General features: G+C 25.6%; 1 protein-coding gene across 1 annotated transcript; it reads right to left on the bottom strand.

The window, feature by feature from the left end:
- Positions 1–2218: 2218 nt before the first annotated feature.
- On the bottom strand, positions 2219–5730 carry LOC145840768 (transducin-like enhancer protein 4). Its single transcript, XM_082948099.1, has 7 exons — positions 5438–5730; positions 5104–5305; positions 4422–4613; positions 3961–4091; positions 3645–3839; positions 2893–3031; positions 2219–2338 (listed from the first exon to the last, which is right to left on the bottom strand). The coding sequence occupies exons 1-7, from the start codon at positions 5728–5730 to the stop codon at positions 2219–2221; spliced, it is 1272 nt and encodes a 423-aa protein (XP_082804225.1).
- Positions 5731–12017: the final 6287 nt, after the last annotated feature.

The raw sequence follows: 12017 nt of genomic DNA on the forward strand, positions 1-12017 counted from the left end.
TTATGGGTTAAACAAGTAAAATTCATCATTTGTATTTCCACCTACCCTACCTATTAATTTGGAAAAAAAAAATAATTTTTGTCTAAGATAAAATATAAACTAAATTTATCTTTAAAAACAAAAACAAAATGTAAACCTATCTTTTTAAATGAAAGACTTTTTTTTCTAATTAAAAAAACCAGACAGAAAGAAAACGGTAAGTTTTGACTAAGTTTAAAGTCAATTTAACGGAAACTTATCACTCCTAACAAACTAGTTTTAATCCGAAGTTTTACTAAAATTAGAAATAATATACGCTTGTTTTATAATTTTTCCACGTTTTTAAGCAGAAAACTTATGATATTTAAAAAATTGCGAAATTTTTTGTACGAATTTTTTTGTTTACTATTGAAACTTTTTGAATTTATTTCTGACCGAAACTGTCCGTATAAGTGAGCGTCCGGATAAGTGAAGTCCGTATAAGTGAAAAAGCACTGTACTACTATTTTTATAAATGCTTATCTTTTTAAATTCGCAACCCTGGTGACAGTTTAAGTTAAAACTCAATTGTATTTAACTGCAAAATGTTTCTCTGACTTTTTTACTCATACTTTTTTTCATACGTTTTAAAAACATAAATATTTTTTGAAATTATCATTTTAATTCTAATGAAAGGTCAAATGAAGTTCATACTTTAATAAACATTGCTTAGGAGGCATATTAATTTAATCTTTAGAAGTACTATAAATAGTTACGCGCGATCGACTGTTTTTTGAAAAATTTTGTAATTCAATCTGGAGGACGATTTTTAAGGCTAATTTTTTGTATTAAGTGACCGTTGCTGATTTAGGCTATACAAACGTACCCATAAAGCACATATATTTCTTTTTAAAAAAATACAAACGTCGTCCTTTTCTACTAAATGATGCACACAGTAGCTTTGATACACTTAATTATACTATTTGTTGTGTTTTAGGGATTTTTTTAAAGAAAATGCTTTTAGAATTCTTTACATTAGTATCATTAAAGAAGATAAGAGCTTGGTTTTATGTTTTAGTTGTTTTACTAAAATTAAAGAAGTAGACTATTTACAAAAATTTTCAAATTTTTAAATTCAAATAGTTTAAATTTAAACGTTTACGCTAGACAGTTTTTGTCGTTAAAAATAACGTTGAACTGTGTTTAATTGGTGTACGACTCGATAACTGAAAGTTTGCTCTGTACACTAGGTCTTCGGACTAAATATTTGTAGCGCTTTCTTATCATCCAATAAACAATAATAATATAGATTAAATTAACTGGATTGCTGGAGTTTATTAAGAAGTTTCAACTACAGGCAAACTTCATCTTGATAAAAAATATTTTATAGTTTTAAAACTACTTTTTTTATATTAAATAGTATTAAAATATTATTTTTAGATTATTTGATTTTTATCATTAACAATACTATACGCTTCTAATCATTACTACTTCTGAGGACTAATATTTAATCAAAACTTGAAATTTAATGATTTCATAAAGATAAAATTAGTGTTTTTCAAAAAGAAGTAGTATGGTTATGATTAATATTGTTTTTTGAATTGTTAAAATCGATATAAGACACAATTCTTATCCCATAAACATCTAAATAGTAAAATCTAACGCAAACTTTTGTTAAGAATTTATTTATAAGTTTTAATTTAGTTTACTTTTTTTTAACTTTTATAGGTTCAGACAAACTGATATAATATATTTTTTATATTTTTTAAATACTTTTTTTTCTAGTTAACTGCAATAGGTTTATTTAAACAAAAATTCAACGTATCAACAGTAAATTCTAAGATTTAAATTGCTAATTAAGTAAAACTATCAAAATAAAAAACAAGTTTTAACAATAAAAATATTTCTATAAACTATAAGCAATTCAAATAAACTATAATCAATGTTCTTGATTACATGTAGTGTAATCAAGAACAAACTTTCCTTTAAATAAAGAAAATTAAAGATCTTTGGATAAAAAAAAAAAAAGATTTATTATAGATTCGTTACGATTACGAAAAAGAAGAAAAAATTTAAAAAAGAGATTTTTAATTAAAAGTTAAATATGTTTTTAAGGTATTTAAAGTATAAACTAAAGAAAAAAATAATTTTTTACTGTAATTGAAACAATGTTTAGCTATAACAAATACTTTAGCAATATAGAAGTTTTAGTATATAAGCGTCTATTACTATTATTTTAACAAAGTTTTTTTATTCAAGATTAGGCAGATGTATTGTAAAAACACTCGTATACAGTAGCTTTTTCACCTCCACTTCCAGTTATTATGTATCTATCATTTTTCGAAACATCACATGCTAACAATAATGCACTTTCTTTGTTCTGTCGTAATGTTTAAAACATATAATCAAAACTTATCTTTAAGATTAAAAAAATAACGAAATTATAATATAAAAGATTCAGTATTTAAAAATATTAAATATTAAAATTTTAAAATTCTGTCAAGTCTGCAGTTTATTAAAACATCAACTAGGCAAACGTTTAAAATAAATAAAAACGGGTTTTATTGCATTTCAGATACTGAAAACTTAAAGAACACTTTTGTTACAGAACTAAAACTTAGAAAACAAAAAGTATTTCTAGGTGTTAATAAGAAATTTCTACGTGTTTTTAAATTGTTTGAACTGAAATATAACTTTTTAGTTGTGGCACTTTTAAAACATTACAGAAAATAAAAATGTCGGAGTTCAAATTGTCCGTATTTGAATAGTTGTGCACCCAATACAACCTTATATTCTTTAAAATTTTACCAAGTAATAAAATTAATCAAAACTTATTTAGCTCTTTAAATTAATGTTCTTAAATGTTTTTAAATAAAAAAAGGATTAACTAACATTAAAAATATTCGCGCCATAGGGATTTTTCCATAAATTAACCAAATGATCTTGCCCAGTTGTAACAAACCAGTCTTTTTTGTGTGCATATTTAAGTGATGTAACACTCTTATTGTGATATTTCATCTGATACTTTGCACTATTATCCAAACTGCATGCTTCCACGTCACCATTTTCTAATCTGTTTTGTTATATTTTAATGTATGACTTAGTATTTATAATTGATAAACTACCTTAAAATAAATCATTTATGTAAAGTACTTGATGATTGAATAAAATAACTTTTCCCAGTTACTTTAACCACTATAGACTTACTTTTGTGTCTTATTAATGACAAAAAATAATACCTGGCGGTTTTGTATTTGTAACTTTATGTTAGTGAAGGCAAGTTTGCTTTGGTTTGATTTTAACAAATTTAGTGACTTTATGCTAAATGTGATAATTGGAGCTTGTTTTAGTAGTAAGTATAAAGTTTAAGAGTAAAACGTTATTACAAGTAATACTCAGCAGTCCTGACCAAGATTTTTCATTTTAAGGGTATTATGCTATATGTAAATAAAATATAATTTTACAAACAGGGAATGAGTGCAAGAGTTTATTGATTAAATTTTAAGTTTTCGAAATAAAATATTAAAATTTTAATCAAAATTATAGATTGAGTTTTATTATTTTAAATCTAGGGATAAAATTTTCCATTTTTAAGTTTTAAGCAAGAAAATACAACAAATAAAAAGCTTTTTGTAAGTAAATATAAACTAAAAATATATATAATAAAAATAAAAACAAAATCTAACCCAGCTGCAATCCAACTGCCATTCGGTGAACAACTAAAAGTGTAAACTTTACTATTGAAATTAATGATGGAAGCTTGTTTATTTTGACGAATATCCCAACATCTAACAGTTTCGTCAAATCCACCAGTGAATAATTTACCTCCATCAGGAGAAATGTCAATACTTGAAGCTACGCCAGTGTGTCCTTCGAACTGCCTGTTCAATAAATTAGAGGCTAATTAATTAACAAGCATTTTGTGCAAAACTTTTGACTTCATAACTTTTGCAGCTATTTATAAACTAATGGTAATTTATTTTTTTAATAGTTATCACATACTGAACAATTTGTTGATTGTGCAAGTCTAACATGCATACGGTTCCATCTGTACAACAAGTAAAACATATTTTAGAGTCCTGAGAAGTTGCAAGTCCTAAGCACCATCGAAAATTTGGTAATTTTAATTGCGACTGGTATTAATTTAAAAATAATTACAAAAGTTTAATAATAATCAATACAAGAGTTAGTTTTATACTTAATACTATTGTACTAAAAAAAAGGAAAAGAATTAGAAAAAAATTCAGATTATCTCTAATAAACTTTGATAATCAAATGCGTTACTAATTTCTAAACGAGAAAACATTCAAAAATTTTAAAAGCATTTAATTAAAAAAATTGATTACAAAACTTAAAGCCATATATGTTAACTTAAGTCTTTAAGAAATATTAAAATGCGTTAAAATTTTTTTAAAGAAAAATGTATAACGTTCAAATCAGAAACAATTTTGATCATAAAAAACCTTTAATCTAGGGGCTCCCCCACAATTAAGATCCCACACTGATACTGATGTTGATTCACTGCAAATTAAAAGGGAATTTCCCTCTTTTATAAGTTTGCATTTTCTTATATAATCGTCATCAAAACAACTGAAATGCGTTACTGGTTTTGTTATTTCGTGCAGATTTTCGTTTGCTACTGAAATATCCCAGATCTAAGTTGAGGTGGACTTTTAAAAATGTATAATAGAAATTAAACTTGTGAATAATTTTTTTTTTGGATAAATATAAAATCTTAAACATATAAACTAACTTCAATACTTATTCTACATATTTACTAAATTAAAATACTGAACTGAATAAAATGTATTTAATCTTATTATTGACAATCAATCTAATGTATACTTAATAATTTATGCTAGCATATCAAACTGAGTAGAGTACTGTACTACACTGTAAAAATCAAATAGTTAACCAATTGCTTGAAAATGTTATAGTGCAGAGACATTAAAAATAAAATCATAACGATAGAAGCATTACAAATTAGGTAATGTACTGTATTACACTGTACAAATCAAAAAGATAAACATTTTTTCTTTAACCGTGCTTAAAAAGATTAAAATTAATAGAATTTAAACATAAAATCAATGGCTTAAAAACGAATTAGTTAAATATTTATTTTTATATGAAAAAATTTAGACTAACTTTTACTGTTCCTTTACCACCGGTGTACACTAGAGGTCGTTGCTCGTCATCACTGACAGTAAGAGCGCAAACAACTTCGTCATGCATCAATGAACACAGTTCGTTCACAATAGGCATTTCGTTCATGTAGTTTGCAGGGACCTTCACTCTTTGCGGGTTATCGTCCGTTTGCGAATTTATATAGTAGCTAGAAGACTGAACTCTATTAGAAAAAATCAGGTAGTTTTATATACACGGCTTGTAACATTATAGTCATCAAAACTAATAAACTTACTATAATTTAATTACTTTACTTTTAACATGTCTTTTAAGTTTTACAATTTTAAAATCTAACCTCATATTGGGTATGATATCTGATGGCGAAATATAATGAGTATTAGCCTTATGACCTGCTTTATTTGATTTACTATGTAAATTAATACTAGGGATGTGTGATAATTTGTGATTTTCAGTAACATCCGTAGGGATATCAGTTGGAACATTAGAGTTATGACGTTTAACAGGTGCAGTGTTACTGCCAAGATGCATTTGTGATGTCATGGTTCTCTGATGAGCCGTATTTGACGTAATAGTATTCTGATGAGCCGTTTGTGACGTCATAGTTAAATGATTGTTTGATTGTGACATCATAATTAAAGTATCAGCTGTTTGTGACATAGAGTTTACATCATCGAGTTTGTTGTTATTGAGAACTTGTTGTTGTCCAGTTGCTTTAGCTTTTAATAAAAATTTAAATATTTTGAAGTAAATTTGTTATTAACAAAAGGATAATGTAAACAGTTTGACTTAATAACACTTTTTAAAATTGTTGATGGTAAATATAAAGAATTTTTCAATCATTTTTTTTTTTTTCTCGGACCAATTATAATTTGAGAGGAAATAGTAAAAAAAAAATGTTAATATTATTTTTTTAACAGTCAGTGGCAAAATTCGTTTTTCTGCAGAACAATAAATGTGTGGAATAAGTTACCGCAGGATGTGGTTTCGTGTGGGAGGGTGGAACTATTTCGATTAAAACTAAAAATAATCGATTTGAATAATATAAACACAAGTAAAATACAGTGATTAACGAATAAAAATTCATTGTAAAATATTAGTATCACCGAAATCAAGTTTTCTTCTTTACGCCTTCCCCCTACAAATTGTTAGTTTTTATATATAATTTTTGTAAATATGTAATCTTTTTTAGTCTATGCATAGGTTTTTATATGAAAATTTATTTCGTTTTGTTCTATGTGCATACTAAGTTATTATTTATCATACAGGACTATTTGTTTGTAATTTTTTTTTACCATGTTATTTTTAGATTTTAATTTTCATTGAATGTAATTTGTTTGTTTTTTTCGTGTGTATTGTTTAAGCAGCTCAGGTTTTAATGCCCGAGTCCATCTTTGCACAATAAACTCCAATAATAATAATTATAATAATAATACATTACTAAACAAGATTCATAGTACATGATTAAACACAGTTCAGTTAGTTTTTTTTCTTTTATTTTCTTTTTGTTTAACTGATTGTTTATTACCAACGATTTAAGTGTTTAAACGATAAAAAAAACTATGTGTAATAGATCGTAAGAAACTTTATAAGCATGTGGTGTACGACTCGATAACCAAAAGGTTCCTTTGTACACCAGGTCCTTGAACAAAAAATTTTTAAGCGTTTTTTTTATTGTTCAACAAGCATTATATATACATTATGAGCTTCAACTGTTGTTTATATGCAGTCGCATAAAGTGTGTAAAAAGATAACAAAAACATGTAATAATAAAGAAAAATAGGTTTAGTTAACGGTCAGTCATATAACAAACATAACTAAACTTTTAAAATCTATTACCTCATTTTAATCAATGTAATAAATGTAAACAAATTCTAAAAAGTTATAAGAAAAATATTTACCAAAGAATTAAGCATTCATTATTTTTGTACTTTCTGTAATAATGAAAAAGTATTTGCAAGTATATGTTAACTATAAAAACATGTACCAATAAATAAATTATCAATTTCGCAATATAACAAGCATTTGCTTAGTTGAGAAGTTCTGCATCGTCAAAGGACATGTTTTAGATAATGTAATTTTATTACTTTGTATTATGTAGTCTAATTTCTATATAAACAAAAAAAACTCTAGCTCTTTGAATTACTTAAACCAGTTTTCTGTTTGATTTAGATCCGTTTTGACATTAGTGTAAATAAAATCCGGCAAAATCAGAAGTTAATTTTGAATTTGTAAAAAATAAAAAAAAATTTTTATAACTTTAAACAATTATATTACAAAAAAAATTAGCTGATTAAAAAAATGTAAAAACGGACTAAGTTTTACAGATTTTTGAAATTCTTAACTAATAATTTATGATCTTATTGCATAAATGTTTATGTGATACATTTTAATATTTCGCAACTTATATACAAATAATAAAAAAAATACGTACTAATAATTGTAAAACGAGAAACATGAATTCTCAATGTAACAAAAAGTTCTCAATGTTCTAAAAGTAACATAAAGTCTATCAACTTAATAAAAAATAAATAATATATCAAGATTACCATCTCATTCATGTTATAATTTGTTTCTAAAATACCTTCATATAAATCAAAAAATATATTTAGTAGATTTATGGTTTATTGAACGACAAAAAAAAAGCTTAAAAAACGTTTGGTTTTTGGAAATGGTGCACAAAGTATCCTTATGTTATTTAATCGCACACTACTTGGATATCTTTATTATTTTGGTAAGTAAACTGATTTTTCAAAAAGTTATATAAAAGTATAATAATTAGAAGTCTATTAGTCACTAACATTTTTTGATAGACAATTAAATAAAATTATAAACATTATAATTTTTTATTCATAAGAGAACTTTTTTTTAAACTGGAACAAAACCTAGAAAATAAATAATTTGAGCCTTTACTGTAATGTAATAAATATGTAATTAAGAGATTGCTCAAGAAATTCACAAATCAAGAATAAGTGGACGATAGATGTTGTATTTTCCTAAAACAACTTTTTTATTTTCTATGGTTGCGTATCTTATTATATTAAAGTAGAAGTCAAAAAAACTGGGTAGAGGTTGCTTAAGTATAGTAAAAGTCTTGCTGTAACTATCATAAACTTCGCTACTTCTTTTCGTGCCACAAATCATGTAAAGCTTGTTTTTTACCGATACTGAATCGTGTCCATATCTTTGTTCTACCATATCAGGCATGCGAGACCAGGTGTTGTCAATGTGGTCATAGGCAAACACTTTGTTCGACTGAAAGCGGCCTGTAGTGTAATTTTTACCACCAGCGACTATAATTCTACCTTCAAACACAGCACATGCTGCATGTGATACTTTGTCAGGCATACTTCGTATTTCATACAATTTTCCATTTCTGTGATCGATTGAAATACATTGCGCTTCTTTAGCACATAAAACGTAAAGTCTATCCATAAGTATACAGGCTGTACCGAACATGTACTCATCAAGATAATTCCATAAAATTTTGTGTGTTCCTGTGATGGTTGAATATTTATGTAATGATTCATTGTCAAACAAAAAAAAGCTTCCATTACTAAAAAGAGTTTTTTTAACATGTCCAGATGTTACAACTTGATTTGATACAATTTTATTGCTGTCACTAATTTGACACAGATAGCGATCTGAACTATTAAAATCACTATGTTTGTTGTCTCGAAGGCACAAATAAAACGTTTTATGTTCACAGTAACGGCTTTGATAATATGAAGATTTTGGATAAAAAACTTCTTCCCTTTTATCTTTTATCACTTTATCTATAAGTGTAATACTTTCACTGCTGTTGCAAAATAAGTTTTTACTTTTTAAATACTTCAATGCTGCAAAACTTAATAAAGGCAAGCGTACTGCTTTAATAAGTACTTTTGTGTACTTAATTCTATTGAAGAAGTCGTCATTTATCCAAGCTTCTACAAAGTTAGCTACCTCAATTTCTGAAGTAATTTTTAGTTTGGAGCTCGTACAAATCCGGTGTACTTTACTGAATGGCAAATTAATAAATGTTTTGTTTTTCAATATTAAATAAAACCACTTTTCGATGCGCTCAAACGCGCAAACTTCAGTACTTCTAAGGTTGTTGCTCTTCAAAACTTCGTAAAAGAAACAGGCATTCACGGGGTTGATATTTTCTTCTACAATAGTCGCTAAGGCGTCTTCAATTTTTTCAGTGTTGAGTGTTTTTGACAATCTGTTGAATTTCAACCATAATCTCCATGTCAACAATTTTTTTCCTGTTTTTAATTGTAATGTATGATATTTAACTTATTTAAGAACCAGCATTAAGTAATGTAGTAGTTTTCGGTAAAAAGCGGAAGTAATATCTTAATTATGCAAATATCAAAATAATGCTAAGTAAAAAAACTTTTTAATTAAATATAAATTAAAACTCTAGTATAAACTAATTAATTATGCTAAGTAACATGAAAAGGTCAAAGATAATTAAATTTAAGTTAAAAATAAAACTATAAAAAATATATAATAAAGTGTTAAAATAAAGGTACTGTGTAAAATAATTAGAAATACCAGCAGTTTACTTACTGTTTTTTTCAAATACTAAAAAATCTTGTTCATTCTCTTCTCTAACTAAATTAATTGAATGTTTAACAAAGGCTTGTAAAAATTTTTTATCATCTTGAAATGAACAATTTAGATGTTCATTTAGTACTGTATTACAAAAATTACTTGAATTTGCATCAGCTTTACAAGTTTTGGGTTTATGTTTGTGCAATAAATTACAACTCGCTCTCTTATCTGCTTTTCCCATGCTTTTTTCTTAATAAAATTTTCTCAAAAAACTGTAACAATTTTTTTAATATATATAAGTTATTCAGTGTTTAAAACTTTTGTTTTTTTAATATAGACTTTAATTAACTTCAAAGGAATAAAAAGTTTACTAAACGGAGAAAAAAACACTTATCCTAATAAAACAAAAAAAAAGTTAGTATTAGTTTTATACTAATTTGATTCTTTTTTTTTTTGCAGTCCAACGACTGAGGGTAAGGGTTATTGGTAACAATGACAGTAAAATCAAAAAAATACAAAATAATATTAGATTAGTAGCTTTTTAAAGTAAAAAAATTAACTAATAAAAATAAAGTATAGCAAAGAAAAACAATATGCAAAATAAATCATTAATAACATAAAATACCGACTGATATTAAGGGTTAGGAATAAATTTGGTAGCTAAAAATAAAAAAATCAAATAAAAAAAAATTAAACTTTATTCAATCTGTGATAAGGTTTTTTTTGTGCAAAAGTAACCCTGTGTGCAATAGTGACGCATTTTAAAAGTGTCTACTAGTGCTAAAGTGACGCTCGTGCAAAAGTGACACCCACCCAGATCAAGCATCTGAAATCTTAAGGTAAGGTAAAACATGATGTAGTCAAAAAAAATTACAAGTCGCAGCTCGCGAAATCTTAAACTAACCTTAATTTTTATGTTCTGAATAGCACCTGAAGTTTTAATTAAAACTTTATCTAATTACCCTGACTTGATTTGGTTTAAAACACAATAGACTGCTTTTTATAGTTTGTATGACTAAATTTTAAAAAGCATTATGAGCTGTTTTTATCGTATTTTATTTTTTGATATTTAAGGCTTAAAAAACATGTTGTACTTGATAACTAGTTAGAATAAATTGAACTAAGTACCATCTATAAAATAACATTAGGTATATGTGAAGATTTTTCTTAACACTAAAAGTCTTGTATAAAATAATATTTGACAATATACTTTATCAATATTAATAAAAGAAGTAAAAGAAACTCAATAATATTGATGAAGGTCTGAAGATCCGAGTTTAGGGTGAAACGATGTTGCCTTTGTTTTAACAAAATAAATATTAGAATTGTGTCTAAAACTAATTTTTTCAAGACCTCTAGTGTTAAGAAGTATCTTCACATATTCCTAATGTAATATTATAGACGGTACTGAGCTTAGTTTAGTCTAGCTATTAAGAACAACATGTTTTTAAAGCCTCAAATATAAATAAAATACAATAAAACCAGCTCGTTGAATAAATAAAAAAATTAAAAAAATTGGTGCATGAGTTCAGCAAAATTAATAGGTTTTATTAAATTGTTAAAATAAAAACAGAACTATTAACATTTCTTATTTTATTTCTAAACTCTTTTTTAATTAACTTAGCTAAAAATAAAAATCCTGATATTTAAATAAATCAAAATAGAAAAACTTGAAATGTAAAGCATACAAAAGTTTTTGTAAATTTTAAACAACAACTTTACAACAAATATAAATCTAAATTACAAAACAAAACTAGCCTGCAACTATATTTTATTCAGATAATCAAATAGTTAAGATTAAAAGATGTTATGCAAAATTCATTACTTATAAATTTACAAAATATAAGACATTTAAGGTTATTTATAAATATTAGTGTCGTAGTTAGGATAATAGATGTACAAGAAAATAGTTATTTAATCTATTAATATCTTTCAAAATAAAACTGGTATCGAGTAGAAAATAATGAACGAAGGTATTAAGTGCCATAGTTGCAATAGTTATTTTATTCGAAATAATAAAGAATATCATTTAAACTTAAAACAAACAAGACTAAAGTTAGCAATCAGTATCAGAACTCCCTGTTTCTTGAAAATCGGAATCTGCAGTGATTTGGGGTAAACTAGTATTTATCAAAAAAAATAAAAAAAAAACAATAAGTGCAGGAAAAGTTGTCAATAGAAGAAATTGAAGCATAGAAATTAAAGATGATAATGATTGATATTTCATTTCGGTTTAAGCAGAAAAAAATCAGAAATTTTCGAAACCATTATAAACAACTTAAGTTTCCAAAAATTATTCTTCTATAATTTATAATTAAAAATAAACAAAATTAGTATCATTAGGTCTGAGCAAGTTTAATATAACAATAGTTTTA

The sequence above is a fragment of the Thalia democratica genome, chromosome 1 (assembly GCF_965202585.1).
Source record: "Thalia democratica chromosome 1, ktThaDemo2.hap1.1, whole genome shotgun sequence".
Taxonomy (NCBI): domain Eukaryota; kingdom Metazoa; phylum Chordata; class Thaliacea; order Salpida; family Salpidae; genus Thalia; species Thalia democratica.

Coding starts and splice junctions, on each gene's coding strand:
- LOC145840768 (XM_082948099.1), bottom strand. CDS start 5,730: ATGTCACAATCAAACAATCATTTAACTATGACGTCACAAACGGCTCAT. Junction 3,840..3,960: donor CACAATCAACAAATTGTTCA/GTATGTGATAAC, acceptor TTTATTGAACAG/GCAGTTCGAAGGACACACTG. Junction 3,032..3,644: donor GGCAGTTGGATTGCAGCTGG/GTTAGATTTTGT, acceptor ATAACAAAACAG/ATTAGAAAATGGTGACGTGG.